Raw genomic sequence first — 15,921 nt, forward strand, 5'->3', positions numbered from 1 at the left:
CGCGGACTTATAGGCCCTCCTAATGATGGCGTTGATCTTATTACGCTCGTGTTGTAACCAGTTGTGGTATGCCGCGACATACGTGATGTGGCTGATCACAAAGGAGTGAACTAGCCTGATCAAACTGTCCTCCTTCATGCCAGCCTTCCGTGATGTAACTCGTCGGATGAGCCTCATTGCGTCCGCGGTCTTGGCTGTGATGCGTGCGATAGTCTCGCCGTTTCTTCTGTGCCGTTCGATGATCATTCCGAGTACTCTGATCTTGCTGACTTCGGGAACAATTTGACCAGACCGCGTAGTTATCCTGATCGTGCCTTGTTGCCTGTCCGTAGTGCGACCCCTCCGTGGTGGTATAACTAGGAGTTCTGATTTGCTTGGTGAGCAAACAAGTCCTGTACCATCCAGATGTTCTTCAATGGCGTCGACTGCTTCTTGTAGTTTGGTCTCAATGTGACCGTCGCTACCCCTGTCTACCCACAGTGTAATATCATCGGCATAGATAGTGTGCCGGATCCCCACTGTGGCGAGTCTGTTGGCTACTCCTATCATTACTAGATTGAATAGTAACGGCAATATCACGGACCCTTGCGGAGTGCCAGTGCTGCCGAGCTTCTTATCGTCGAGTTGTAAATGGCCTGCCCTTAGCTGAGCGGTTCTACCCGTTAGGAAGTCCTGGATGTAGTTATAACTGCGTTCACCCATGTTGAGCTTAGAAACTTGCGACAGTATCGCAGAGTGCTTGACGTTATCGAAAGCACTCTGGAGATCAAGCCCTAGGATTGCCTTATTATCTCTTGAGGCACCGGAGTCGTCAAGGATTTCGTGCTTCAACTGAATCATCGCATCCTGGGTACTTAATCTCTTTCGGAAGCTGATAACCGTGGTTGGGTATAGATCCTCGCTCTCCAGGTAATCCTGCCATCGATTCAAGAGGACATGCTCCAGCACCTTGCCTACACACGACGTAAGAGATATGGGCCTCAGATTGTCGGTGTCCGGCGGTTTACCTGGTTTAGGGATGAGAATGGTCTTGGCTGTTTTCCATTGCCGCGGCAGTGATCCTGTTTTCCAACACTTGTTGTAGAATTTTGTTAGGTTTTCAATTGAGTGGTCGTCTAGGTTCCTGAGACTCTTATTTGTTACTAGGTCCGGGCCTGCTGCAGATTTGCTGTTTAAGTCGTGTAGTGCTACTCGAACCTCTTCTACATCGATTTCCCGATCGAGTCTTTTGTTTGGTAGCCCTTGGTATGGACCATGTTGCACAATTGGGGTAGGCGGTAAGTATTTGTCATTGATTTTCTTAAGTACCTCCTCTTCACCGTGTTTCTGTATGGCGCGGTGCATAAGCTTGGTTAACCTATCACGTTGATGGGACTTTGATTTAGTTTCATCCAAGAGATGGCGTAAGAGGTTCCAGGTCCTTCCGCAATGTAACTGTCCATCCGCCGCGTTGCAGATCTCATTCCACTGCTGAACGCAGAGGGCGCGGCAGTGTCCTTGGATCGCCCTGTTGAGCTCAGCCACCTTCTTTCTGAGGCGCCTATTGAGCCGTTGTTTCTTCCAGCGGTCCAGCAAGGACCGTTTAGCCTCGATGAGGTGTGCTAGTCTGCTGTCCATTTGTTCAATGTCTGCATCCGTCTCAATGGTTTCTGTCGCTTTTCGTACATCCTCGGTAAGCTCCCTGGCCCAGGCTTCTATGTCCTCGATTTCACAGTGTTCTTTGGGCCTACGGTCTCTGAAGGCGTTCCAGTCGACCAGTTTGTGCGTCCTGATGCTGGTGTCGTTGTATTCGGGGATGTTGATTTCAATTATAGTATGGTCACTTCCAAGGTCGACTCCCGTGTTGGCCCAGGTAATTACTCCTTTATTATCGTTCTTCACGAACGTGAGATCAGGTGTGGTATCCCTGGAAACCGAGTTTCCGATCCTGGTTGGATTTGTCGGGTCCGTAATGAGCGTGTAGCCGAGGTCCGTGGTGTCTTGGTGTAGGTCTTTTCCCTTAGCTGTCTGTTTCTTGTAACCCCAAGCAGGGTGCATCGCATTGAAGTCGCCGCACACTACGAGTGTGTTTCGACCCGCTGCAGTGCTAGCCCTGAGTAGCAGCGTCTTGAACTTTTGCTTCCTTTGTGATGGGTTGCTGTATACGTTAAGAAGGTATAGGGTTCCCTTCTTCCTCTTGCCAGGTATGATCTGGGTGAGCGTGTGCTCAATTTTTTCTTGCCCTTGCTGTAATTCATGTTCCACGAGGGTGAGCCCCTTTCTGACCAGTGTGCATAAGCCCCTGCCATCGGCGGGGCCCTTGTGCACCCTATAGCCCGGAAGGGACGGGGCGTCGGTGAGTGTTTCTTGAAGTAACAGTACATCTGGCTTCTTTGTGGTGTATGAGATATGTTGCTGGAGGACCGCCTTCTTGTTCTTGAAGCCGTGGCAGTTCCACTGCCAGATCGTTAAACCTGCGGTTGTTGCTGGTGCGTTGGTGGCCATGTTTGATTAAGGTTGAGAAGCTGCTGGTTGCCTTGATTGTAAGGATGCTGCGCGAAGAGCGGTGCAAACGTTGGGTGACTTACAATTGGCCGTAAGGTTAACTCGATCTGCTGAAGCGCCGGGATGCATGAGCCCATGAGCTCCTCCAGCTTGTTGAATCGAGCTTCCCACCGTGCCTCTATGTGGTCCATCCTTGCTTCAAGTTCTTTCCTCAACGGCTATTTGAGGGGATGAGTGCTGACCGTTGAAGGAAGCTTGCCGGCGACTTTGGCTACCCGAACGGCGATGCACCGCCGTTCTTGCACCGCTCAATCCGAGCTGCCCAACGCCCTCGCCCAACGCTCACCGTCTCGATAAGGGGGAGTGGGTTGTGGGGGCATTGCCAGAGGAGATGATTCGTGGCTTGGACCAACCCACAAGCGGGGCAGGGCGGTGAGGAGTACAGTGTGGGGTACATGCGGTGCAGGCGGTAGAGGCAAGGAAGGGTGTATACGTCAGCACTAAGTGTCATAAGGGTTCTTCGGCGTGAGAGAGCTCCGCGTGTGCAGTGGGGAATAGACGGCGGGAGAGGCAGTAATGAGACACATAACCGCTAACCCTCGACGTTCCCAGTGGTTACGACGCGTTCCACAGCGGTGCGTGCATACGAAAAAATAACACGAAGAAACATTAGGCGTGCTCGCAATTCTAATTGACTGTGGCGCGTTTCATAGCGGCGCGTGCATCAAAACGAATAGCACACAAAAAAACTGTGGTTGATCCCTCTGTCATAGGAATCGGAAAAACACGAAAGTCAAATATGCAGCTAAATCGGCAGCTGAGCATGATTTTCGGGTCGGCGGCTGTCTTGTGGGTGTGCTTGGAGAGCGACGTCCTGCTGGCGGGTCACTTCGGCAAATATGTACTGGCGTCATTTCTGTGACGGATTTCTGTGACGGATATGACGTCAGTGAAATCTTGGTGTATCCCGGCATAAAACACTTCCGTGTTAAAATTTAAAACCCGAAATCGAACAACCCTAAGAATAACGTACTCTTTAGTACTAAAGGTTGCTTGCCCGCAAGAAGACCCTTTGTGCAGGGGTGCACCCTCTACAGGCCGCTTGCTCGTCGTACTGGCATCATGTCCTTGACGGATATGACGACAGCGAAATCTTTGCGTAACCCGGAATAAAACACTGTCGTGTTAAAAGGCGCCCGCATCAGAAATCTCACCCCCTATCTCGATTAGCCTTCACGTTCTGTTGAGCCAGTGCTGTAGCACCCTAAATGTGCAACAAGTAGCGGCAGTGAGCCCGATATCGAGGTTGTGGGATGTAGTCGAGATCTGTAGAAGACTCAGCGTTGAACGTAGCCAGAAGAAACACTTTCGCGTTCTCATCTCGTAAGAATGTGCTTAGGGATCCCCTCCAGCTGTCTGATTGCCTGCGTTCAATGAACATTTTCGAACTCCACTACACCGAAGCATTATTAGGAATGTTTTCAGAAGAACGCTTCACACCAAAAAACGTTGTTGGCAACGTTTACTTTTATGGTAATTGCATACTGACTTAGATCGTAATTCCCCCTTTAATGGCACGCGGGACATCGGCCACCGCACTCAATCGAACAACGTCGTTTCGGAAGCAGCTCTGCCAACGAACAGGCCTCGCCAGCACGGCTCATTATACATGTGTCCACACGGAACACGCCGTAGACACCAAGGAAAAGCGAGGAAACCAACCCACAAAAACAGGCAGCTTCGCAACGTCGCTTTTACCGAGCTCGTTTCGGCACCTGCTGCATCGAAAACACGACCGAAAGACAAATGACCAGGCTACTTAACGACGACACGCACAAGTCACACGCCTCGCCTAAGCCAATACTACGCGAGTCACCGGCAGACAGAGGCCTTGAAATACGAACTGACTTTGAAGCGAATGCATTAAAAGACGCTCGAAACCTTACAGTTGCAGCCCTCGCCCGTTCACAGTGTGTTTCGAAGCTCCACAAGACAGCCAGGACCCATCACATTCGATCGCGGGATCATGGCTTGCTGGCATCTCGGCGCACTTCTCGCGGCAGCAGTGGCTGTGCTATTGCTTTCCCCCGACGATGCCTTGGCGCAGTTGAAAGGGAACATCTGTGGTAGGTGGTGTCCGAACCCCATACTTCATGGTCGCCGGATTCTGTAGGAGATTTCTCAGGAAAACGTTTATGGGATCCGGCCCTCCGAAATATTTTTCGATTGCAATAGCCTCCGTGCTGGTTATCTGTTTTTAAGCGAAACAAGCATGATTTCCCCGAGCGTCCGTTTAATGAGGCTGATAAGATTAATATGACCGCAATCCATATTAATCGCACTATTGTGAATTCCGAACCCATCGCTCGGTGTTCTGTAGCACGCAGAGTCGTTCTTGCCATTCTCCTTGGAGGCAATACCTGTGTGCTACTTTGCTCCGATATTCCCCAAAATGCAGCTGTTCTCACAAATTTGCTTTATATGTTTTATACGGCCAAAAGTCAAATAAACGAGAACATTCGCTCGCACGAACGGTTCTCGATTTGCCGCGGACATGTATTACATCACGTAAATAGCATGCGATCGGTCTGCCCCTACGCAAACAAAGTGCATGTTAATAATGAGGTGGTCTTGGGTCGATAAAAAAATACTGTCCCCAGTTATTTGTGAAAGAATCAAGGCAGCAACTCGTAGCATCCACATGGGGAAAAAGCTCTCTAACGCATGCCACCGGCGTCAGTGGAGGCCAAACAATCACTGGGCTTTGTATTTAAATGTACCATGGCAGCAAACACACAAAATAAGTTGTGCATCCTTCGCGAATTTGTTTTCCGTGACTTAAGGGGACGTTATGACAGTTAGTTTCTTACATCTCTCACGTGATTTCTCACAAGACCGTCAGGAACACTATTTTATGAGTATGTTCTCTTGTGAAAGGCTGGCTTTAGATCCCTTATTTTGGTAACGTGCAGAAATGGACGAAGCCAGGATCACGGAGCTCCTGGAATGTATCATGTCTAAGTCGCCGCAAGGGGTAAGTGACCAGAGCTGCGAAGTCAAATCAGTTACAGAACAGAGACATATGAGTCTGCCCGTTTGTGTTGCGGAACATAAAACTTTTGCCCGTTCTATCTGTGAATGTTTTAACACAAATCCTGTACATTGGGGTCTCAACACATGTCTCACCTATTTCACTCCAAGAGAATCGAGTTCGGCGACTAAGCGACTGACATAATCTGTCACAACAAATTCCCCATGACAAAGAGAATTGACAGTGCAGGGGCCCCACATGATTCAGCAACAGAAATCTGACGCCTGTCAGACTACTGTATATAGTCCATCACCGACTACGACACTCACAGAGTATTTTCAGCACTGTACTTTTTGTAGAAACAAAGCGCAATTTTGTATAAATCCATTTCTTCGTTTGTTTTTTTTCACCTACCACTGTATACGGTGCTCTATGTTTTAATTTCTACGACGGGTGTTACAAAACGAATCTTTAAGTTACAAGAATGGTTTTTGAATATGCACCTTATGCTTTTTTTTGCTGAACATGCGAGAGGTGCACTGTGCAATCATGCCATTTGAGCTAGTATGTAGCAGTAAGTAGTAGTAGCAGTAATAGTAGTAGTAGTATTAGTAGTGGTGGTAAGAGTTTTCAATATAGTATGTTGTCGCGAACATCCTCATAGGTAGTGCCCATCAAAAAGCGGCCCCTGGTTTCCTCCCCCTGTGTGGGGTGCACTAGTGCTGAGTACGCCGGTACAGCGCTCTGACATTGCACAACGCAAAACAACAAGTTTGCATTACCTTTTGCATTGTGTATGGATTAATTTCCCGCCACAGACCCAATTTTAAAGCAAATGATAAGTTCCGAGTCGTTATTCGCACAATTTGTTTCATTGGTCGCAGAGATGTGTCAGTCGGGTCCGTTGTGGCGAAATATGCGGCAGTTAATAATTAGTACGCACGTCATCTGAGATGGCCAACTGGGCCCGTCCTAATAAGTCATCTGCAGGGAAATTCTAAGCGAAAAAATACTCTTGTTTTAAGAAAAAAATAGGCGTTTTGCATGGGCATAATTATAATTCCTTCGTTTTAGTTCCCAAAATCAGCAAAATAGTTACCTAAATCAGCAGGCTTCCCAGATCGGTAACGTGCATATGCGCGCTCGCGCATGATCACCTATTTCAACGATGCAGTTCCATAGCTTCATTGCTTGAAGCAGAAGTCGGGTAATAAATAGGAAACACGTCGAAGATAGCCCACGTCAACTAATCATCCTCAAATGGCTCCAGCTCAGCGCAGTCATGTTCAGGGCACGCCACACAGAGAGACTAAATCTAAACGAAACACTCACGATAGCCACTGTTGAAGAAGAAACAGTCTGTTCATGATATGCACACCAAATAACCCCTCAAAGAAGCCGCTTGCCAACTAAACATAGAAAAAAATTGTCCCCAATTCACATGGTTGCACCACGAGGCCAAACAATCGGGCACGACACAAAACACGATTGACAGGAGCCCAGTCGCAACGAATGCAAGAAACAAAGCACGATTGCTTGTCACTTGCGGTTGAGCATTATTCCGAGTTAATTGGCATAATGAAACTTTATCGCCGCAAACAAACATGCATGGGCCGTTTGTTTCACGGTGGCTTTGTGGTTCTGCTGGATAGGCAGAAGCGGCGACTTTTTGTTAATTGTAATAAAAATGCTTCTAATGGTAACTGGTAATACGTGCTGAGGCAAATATTCCCACAGTTATGTAATCGCTTGAGCAGTTTAACGCCATATAATTTGTTTTGCCTGAGCAGTTCAACGCCATATAATTTGTTTCTGGATAGTTTTGATAAAACACGAGTTCAGCTGTTTCCTGTAACCATCTACCCCTCTATAGAAGCCCATGCATTGACAGCAGACAAGAATTCTGAACTCATCACAATTCCACGGTGAACAAAGTAATTATGATGAGTAAATGTTACCCCGCGTAACGATAGAGTGTCGGCTTAGAGGTCAATTGCGGCACGGGTTTGCCGGAGATGTCTGTATTAGATTGAGAGCCACCGAGCATTCGCGAATAAGTTGGCTTGTCACAAGTCGTGTTTTTGTGGGCGGAGTCGATTGAACAGTTGAGGGGTTTATTTATTAACGCGAGCCGTCCGCTATCAGCCGTGTTCATCAAGCATCTGCGAAAATACGTCGTCGCTGCCAACCGGAAGCTACGACTGTTATAAGCAGATGCGAAGGCTCGCCGGGATCTGCAATACGCGCAGCAGCAACTTAAATGCGGAAAGGATGAAAATTATATTACGGCCGAGACGAAAGAAAAGATACGTAAATTCGGCAGGCACCATGCCTGCGCAGTGAAGTGCGTTCTACGCTCTGTCGGCGGTAGAGTTCTCGGCAAACAGTCGCCATCTGTGCCCACAACTGACGCCATCACACCAAAGCGCCTTTCTTGTTGGAACTGATTCCGGCACCAAAACTGTAACATAGCTAAGCTAGGGTGCAGAAAATTTCGCAGTGTGTAAAGAACTATGAAAGGCATATAGAATATCAGCAGAAACGTACTAAAACATTTCCTAGTAAGGTACAAAACCCAGTACATAGCGTTTATTTACAGTAATCTTCAAATTTCTTACCGAATTTCGCATGGCTCGGTTACCACGGCGGGTAGTGCGGGTCAAACGATGGACGGCTCCGCGCAACTACGTTTCAACATTACCCAAAAATAGGTAATGATGTCATTTCAGAGAGCACTCACGCAAGAATCCTCGGCGTGGCCCTACTGCGAAGTAGAAGAGCCATTCTCAGAATCGCCAAAATAAAGAAAACCTTTAACAATTTGGGCTATATTGTAAAACGACTAAACAGGGGAACAGCACGGATGATAAATTAAATGATATGACCCAAGCAGGCACTGGTTATGAGCCGGATATCGTACAGTCTGCGGAGCCAAAAACTCACCCGCACCGAAGACAGCATGTAAAAAAAGCCTTCAACCTCCCAGTTTTCCTGGTTAGAGAAAATGTCCTCAAACAGGGTCCTTATAAGGCCTTTGAAAAAATCAGGGAAGCCCCTCTCTCAGCAGAAGCGTCTGGGAAAACGAAAATCAGGACGGGTTATCGTAAGCAAGATAGGCGCCCCTCGGGAAAAGAAAGAGCTAGAAGCCATGATTAACATGCCACCGATCCAGCGACTCCCTGACAAAAACTCCTTCTTACCGAAATCAGTGGATTTCGGTAAGGAGGACAAGCCAGGAGACAAGCCAGCATTATGTCCCTTGAGGTAAATATTGAAACCATGCAAACACGTATACACCGACCCCGGGGAGTACGAAACTGCCCAGGCAACAATCGCCGCAGTGGACTACCCTGGCATTCGTTGTGACTGCATGAACCTCACACTGACAGGAATGGAAGACACACACATTGGAGCCTTCGTCTTGGCTATCCAACTAGCGAACATATCAAGGAAAAGCACTTTCATCATTAAAAATTCCCATAATAGCATTTCAGACACCTTTACAGGACACCTTTACAGAATTCGGATAGACTGTGCCATCAACAATGAAGTTGAAATTACATAAACGCCCGTACGCGACGTTCCAAAAGGGAACGAGGCAGCTGACCAAGTAGCCCGCAAATTCAAATACCGTGCTCCTGGCGACCACGACTACCACACTCCACCGCCCGAAAAGTCTGAAAAACGCCTCCTCTTCCTATGCCGCAGCAGCACGATCTTTGGCGTGACACAGGAGGGTCTCAACAACAAAGAATCGCAAACTGCGTAGGATGCAAACCAATGCAGATATTAACAAATCTAGGTGGGCAAAGATGTTTATTAGGGCACAATCGACTTCACCATAAAACTGTGCTAAAGCGGGGAAGCATATACACCCTCTTCCAAGCAACCTAGCCATGTACAAGGGTATGCAATGGGGTATTCATTGCATATTCCCATTTTATCGAGAAATTGGAGGCAGCTTGGAAGAGCTGGTCACCTGAAAATCAGCGTGAGCTAATTGAAAAGGCAGAGAACGAGCTGCAGCATGGTATCTAGACTGCGGGTCCCTCCCTGCGCAAACTCCCATTATGTCTTACTAAACATAGGTCTCCTCTTTCTGTCTCCCTCTTTCAATTAACAAAAATCAAAACGTTCAGACCAGCAAAATTAGGTAATAAGCACTTTGAATCAGGGACACTGTCGCCTTCTCACTCAAACTGACCAACACCACACAGCCGCAACCCTTCAGGCCCACATCTTACGCTACGCAAGCGTAGGTTGAGCCTGAATTTCCTGTGCCACCGCGATGCAAAACCGTCAAGGCTAGTTTTACTCTCTTCGCTTACCTTCGGTGCTTAGAAAGCAGCAACTCCATGACAAAACGCTCCCTCGGCGTCGACGAAACGCTATCGCGTAGTACATCTTAAGACGTAAAGGTAGATAGATCTCACCTGGAAATTTTATTTATTTATTTATTTATTTATTTATTTATTTATTTATTTATTTATTTATTTATTTATTTATTTATTTATTTCCGTACCTTCAATCCTCATGGGGTGTTACAGAAGGGAGTGGGTTTTGGTACAAGTAAAGGGAGAAAAGAACTACATAAAAGAGAAGATTGCACGGGGAAAAATGCGAAGCCATTAATGCAAAAACAAAGACAACTCACTGAACAATGTATGCAAATACACAGGATAGATAGAAATAACCCTGCAAAGCAGGGGCGAGAGTGCTATAAGCTAGGGGAACACACAGAATGACACGCAAAAAATAGCAAAAGAAATTGTCGATGCCAAAAGAAAACCTATACAAACACTCAAAGCAATATACACACGAGAGGACAGTACTATGGAGGTAGAAAGTTTCGCAAGAACGCTTCGCTGTAAAAAAAAAAAGGGTTCATTAGGTCCTGTCGGTCATCAGCTACAAGCAGTTGTAAGTTAAGAAATTTAGTGCCGTTGTTTGAAAGAGAACTGTCGAAAAATTATTTCAGTGATTTAGCATCAGCAGGCGCTTCGGCACTGCATTGCCGAGCCTTTAGGTATGTTTAACGAGTACATAGACATAGTCCAGCATAGACCAGTACATAGGCACAGACACGTACTATTGTAAGCAATATGAAAGGGAACACAGGAACACGTAGAAAACACCCTCAGACCCAGCTATGCGTGATATGCAGCGGCCGCCGTCGGAAACAAAGTGGAAAGGGGGACGCTGTTCTAACAACTTTTCCCAATATTCCCTCCGGGCGTCTTATCGGCTGTCGGACGATACCATATTATCGGGAAAATGACGCAAGCTACTGCTTTTTTAGACATGCCAGCGTGGTGGGAGTGCCAACAGTTAGTGGAAGAGCGCCCCCCTTCCCCCTTTGATTTTCACAGCGCCATCCGTGTATCGTTCCGAGGCTGTTTGCCACGCGTTCCTGTGTTCCCTTTCATATTGCTCATAATAATACATAGTGGTTCAGCCAAAGGGCAAGATTTGGCGGTAAGTGAGCTGTTATCAACGCTTTACCATGCGCCATTTTTAGTCCCCCGGGCCCAGATTTACTTCACGGGCGGCCACCAAACCGCGACCTGAGCTCGCATAACTGCGCACCGGCACTCGTCGCCTCGGCCCCTTGCAGACCCTGCAGCTGTGGGAGAGCACCAAGGCCATGTTCGGCGGCCGGTCCCCCGCGCAGGCAGTCACGGCGCTCTGCAACACTTCCCCAGCAGCAGGCGGGACACTGGTGAGACAGCAAGCGATGTCTATCCCTTGCTGCGGGCAGCGCACGAGACAAGCAGGGGAGGGGGGAGGGGGTACGTTTTAATAAGTGGTGACCTGAATGTCATCCTTATGAAATTTTTATCGGTAGAGAGTTTTGTCGCAGAATTTGCTCGGAATTTTGCGTGCGCGCACGGTGAAGACCACCTACATGATCATTTCAACGAAAGGTTCGTCCTTGAGCGTGTATTCCGTGGCCTAAAGGGACTGCGAAAGGTGTTGCAACTACACATTCTCAATATTGCCACAACAAAAAAAAAACTGTGCGACAGACAGGACTAAAATGTAGACGGAGACTGGGGCGTCTGTTCTATTCGCGTGTGTTTTATTCTATAGCCTATAGCGTCGTTATTCCAGTCCCGTGCATTAAGCTCTTTCTTTACGAATCCCAACAAAGCGCAAGTTAGCTCTTCACCGTGTTCTAATTACATTTATCAGTGTAAATTCAAGAAGAAGCAGACGGTAGATAACGTTCGCAGTTTGTTCGGTCATTTTTTTAATCAATAAGGTGCATTTAAAACTGTCGAATCCCTCGCATCACCGTCTCACCATCCTCTTCCCTTACAAGATCCTCCTCACGGCTCGTCAGCCATGACGACGCACTGGCAAGCCTCAGGGCAGAACTTACCGTATAGCGAGCCGGTTTCGCTCCTATAGACAAACAGTCGATATTAACCGTGAAACTGGTGAAAATGCATATTTTTAGAGACTGCGACGCCACTGCCGCAGTTCAAAAGACGGCCACGAATGGCACCCGGGGTTTAGTTTTCCTCCTAACATAGCATGCAAATAAACTGAGGCTTTAAACTACTGATGACTATAGTGAAAAAAGTGACTACGTGAGTTAAATTCCACGATCCACTCACGAACAGGGCTTCCGAAGTTAACTCCAATATCTGTTTCATTTCCTGGAAGTTTAAACTTACAGAGGGAAGCCCCCCTGCTTTTCTTGCGCATCGTTTTTCCCCGAGAAGCATGATGTAGCCGCGCAAGAAGCGAGTGGGGCTGCGGTAGCTGGGTAGATCGCGTGGACGAGTCGATCCGCCCGAACACACTGTTTTTCCGGGTGTTCAGTACGCCGCGAGTACTGGCGTTTTTTCTGACAGTGGAGGTTTTGACACGGAGGGTGCTTTGAGGCTCAGAATTCTTATAAACACATAGAAATGTAGCCGTACTGAGTGCTTCTGCGGGCTCTCAGTTTCCCGCGTCGATGATTTTTTTTAAGTTTGAGGGGTTGAACTCGCCGAGGCTACACACAGGCTATGGGGCGCGTCGTAGTGGAGTGCTCCTCCGGATTAATTTCGGCCGTCTGCAGGGGATCTTTAACGGGCGCCGAAATCTGAACACAAGGGAGTTTTTCTATTCAGCCTCCATCAGAATAGCGGCCGCCGTGGCCGGGAATCGAACCCACGTCCTTGGGCTCAGCAGCACAACGCCACAGCTACTGAACCACCACGGCGGGGCTGTTTGAGTTGTTCCACCAAACACACTAGCTTCCTTTATATGGCACAACTCTATCAATTAAGCTCAAATACTTTTGTTCGGCTTGACGCCAAACACCCGTAGCTTGTTAGTGACGGGTTAGGAACGCCATCAGGGTGTAACCGAATCGATGTCACGTCCCTCCTCCATGCATTGGACGTGAACTTGATTGAATTTGCTGTCCCCCCTATTTTAATGTCAATATTTACGAATCCTTCGTACTTGCCTGTCCATCGGCTACGTAACCACTCACGTATGCCCGGGAGTTATGGGTTCACAGGAAGTAATGGCGTCGCTGAGCACTTGAGACGCGACGTCATCACGAGACGGGTCGTCATGAAGGACGTCGCTTCCAGCTATTCTGTCACTCAAGACCTCACGTCAGAATTGGTCGCTTATCTACGGACGCAGCCGCTGAAGGGGGAAGGGAGGAAGAGGATGAGGAGGAGGAGGAGGGGGGGGGGGAGGCTTTTATTGCTTCATCTCACATTCCAAAGCCAAGCATAGAACAATTCCTCAGCACTGTGCAATTGCAATATTATCGGTCCTGTCGCACCCGTACCGACCAAGGCGGCCTTCGACCGTTCGTGAACTTGGTAACGCGACCCTTTTAAAGCAAGTGTCTATAAGCCGATGTAAGTACATGAATGTACTCGAAACTTGGCCTCTTTCTTCCGAAACTTCGTTGAATTGGGACCCACTGTTCCACGAAGGTTAGTGGAACCAAGTGTGAGTCTCCTGTCCGCACATGCCGTTCCATTTAGTTGAGTGCAGCTTGGCTCGAACACAGTGTGTCTTCGCGAAGCCGCCTCGGCATTTCTTCGGTTATTAAAGGTCTCTTAATGGCTGAAAAATCGCAAGTTAAGCCGCACATCTCACTCCTTCATTTGTCTCACAGCGGTTCGATGACGCGAACACCTAGCACCGTGTGTGTCAAAATATAGCGGAAGTGAGCGAGGCGCCGTTGAGGTATAGCGGCAACGCAATTGAAAACTACCACATACCAAGTGCACGGCAGTTTTCGGGAATCACACCGATATCGGCGTGTTGACCTTCGATGTCGCTACGTAACCTGTCAGCTGGGCTTGCAACACAAACTGGATTTTCTGTCGTTTAGAACTAACTTCACTGAGTGCGACGTCACAGAGACATGGTGGCGACAGCATCGGTAGCAAAGGCATTTGTAATAACAAAAGCGCCCATAATTTCTTTTTGAAACGCGGGCATGATTCGCAAAATAAAGACACGACAAATCAAAGCTAATCTTGCAGAAAAGGTAACGCCATGCAATATAAGACGACATTTTCTATATTCACAGATGTGAGTGTAGTCTGCCTGCAGTTTGCCTCACTTCTTTGCAAACCTAAGTGACCCAAAGATTCCACTTCCGTCTTTTACACACTTGTGGAGACGTATCATTGTGGCATTTGTCACGTGTTTGTTTTTATCCACTTCGGGGCAAGTTGCACGTTAGGACCATACATGTCACTTCATTTTATCACCGCTATTTTATAAATGCTGCACACATTTAAAATGATCACAGAGGTACTAAAACACTTTGGCATTAATACAGGCGGATTTCACGAAAATATTCTACTTGATACAACCCGATAGTGAACTAGGCATTAACAGCAAAATAAATTGTGAAATTTTTCACAATTTTTTTTCACCTCCGCCTTCGATTTTCGCTTTTTCTTTTTTTCACCTACTACGATTGTGAAACCAATGCAAAATTTTTCTTTTCATCATAATTTATTGCAGATCTCGGAGTTCACTAACCAGCAAACCGTAAGTACATCGTCGTGGACGCTGCCCTACTCCACGAGCGTTCCAAGCGGAACGTGGAACCTACCTAGTGGAACCTTGCTTCGCTGTTGCCGTTTGATTTTTTTAAGTGCCGCCAGGTAGCGCGGGCAACAGCAGGCGACGGTTTTCTGCAGTTGATATAGTATTTTATTTGCTATCGCAAAAACCAAGCATCCGTGGATTGTAACACTGCAAATATCCCTCATGAATTGATTTTCTGCCTTATATTTGCGTAATGTCTTGTTGTTCAACAACGTTAACAAGTATGAACATTAACACCAGACTTTTACGTTTAGATTTGGCAGTGAGTATATAAGACTATTGCGCAGTTTCTGCTTCACTTCGGCCGGGTGGCTGAATCGAATCACAGACAGACAGACATACAGACAGACCAAAATTTCTGCGTTTAGTAGCCCAAGAAAGGCTATCCTCTTTAAAAGAGGGGCGCCTGTCCTGTCTTTTTTTACCGCACCCCTCGTCTTTGCGCTGTTTCATATTTAGGGAGCGCCTCAGGTGCGCCTTTCTGGTCGAACTCGGCCCATAGAAAGCGTGCACGCACGTCACTGTACGGCCTCTGCAGTTATACGAAGCACATGCAACGAAGTACGTCTATGCAATGTCATACCCATGTGGGGGGCTTTTAGTGCCTACTAGCACAACGACCCAATGGAAACGTATGCCGGCACATGGTTCGTTCTCTATGCAGCTTCCGGGTAAGTTCGATAGTACGCGCAATTTCATTCCTGTCTCTCTATTCCAGAAAGGTGACAAACCTAAGTTCAAGAAGGCTCTCAAAGACTGCAGCTCGTGAACACGGATTCTCCGCGTCGCGATTCAACAAGGCGCGACGGGCAATGCTTCATTTTTAAGACAGCGCGCTACCGGCAGCTGTCGCACGAATGGTTGTTAAACTCGCTCTGATTTCTTTTTACAATAAAATTTCGAAGCTGACTCGGGCTAACCATATTTGTTTTTCTTGTGCTGCACAACGTGGCCCCCCGTGTCGTACTATGCGCGAACTGCAGGCCTCACTCAATTGTCGCGTACCAGTGAACACTTTGAATGAGTCGGCGGCCGTCAACCGTGTTCGCGTCAGTACTTTTTTGTGTTGATGAATTTTACCAGCAACAGCACAGTTCTGATGTCGAATCATGTCATTTGCGACCACTGTAGTATTTTTGAGATTACCGTAAAGTAGTTCTCGCCATGCTGTCTCGTGAATCCCTACAAATCAAGATTGTTCGTAATTAACAGCGTCCAATTTTGTTGTACATACAAATTTCCAGCTTATTCCCTCCATTCTTCGATTTCGGATATTTGATTCCACTGGACTATAGGGGATGCGGATGCAGGCTTCGGAAGTA

General features: G+C 47.5%; 1 protein-coding gene across 1 annotated transcript; it reads left to right on the top strand.

The window, feature by feature from the left end:
* The first annotated feature begins 4,420 nt into the window (after positions 1–4,420).
* On the top strand, positions 4,421–15,518 carry LOC144168493 (uncharacterized). The gene is made up of 5 exons (XM_077697466.1): positions 4,421–4,610; positions 5,457–5,518; positions 11,130–11,234; positions 14,513–14,539; positions 15,318–15,518. The coding sequence occupies exons 1-5, from the start codon at positions 4,511–4,513 to the stop codon at positions 15,366–15,368; spliced, it is 345 nt and encodes a 114-aa protein (XP_077553592.1). The 5' UTR covers positions 4,421–4,510; the 3' UTR covers positions 15,369–15,518.
* The last annotated feature ends 403 nt before the right edge of the window (positions 15,519–15,921 follow it).

The sequence above is a fragment of the Haemaphysalis longicornis genome, unplaced genomic scaffold (assembly GCF_048455015.1).
Source record: "Haemaphysalis longicornis isolate Haplotype H1 unplaced genomic scaffold, Haemaphysalis longicornis Haplotype H1 scaffold_1, whole genome shotgun sequence".
Taxonomy (NCBI): domain Eukaryota; kingdom Metazoa; phylum Arthropoda; class Arachnida; order Ixodida; family Ixodidae; genus Haemaphysalis; species Haemaphysalis longicornis.

What these genes read in the sequence shown, in the direction of transcription:
- LOC144168493 (XM_077697466.1), top strand. Translation starts at nt 4,511, where the DNA reads ATGGCTTGCTGGCATCTCGGCGCACTTCTCGCGGCAGCAGTGGCTGTG. An exon ending in GTTGAAAGGGAACATCTGTG is followed by an intron (nt 4,611 to 5,456) that starts GTAGGTGGTGTC and finishes GGTAACGTGCAG; the next exon opens with AAATGGACGAAGCCAGGATC. An exon ending in TGTCTAAGTCGCCGCAAGGG is followed by an intron (nt 5,519 to 11,129) that starts GTAAGTGACCAG and finishes GGCCCCTTGCAG; the next exon opens with ACCCTGCAGCTGTGGGAGAG.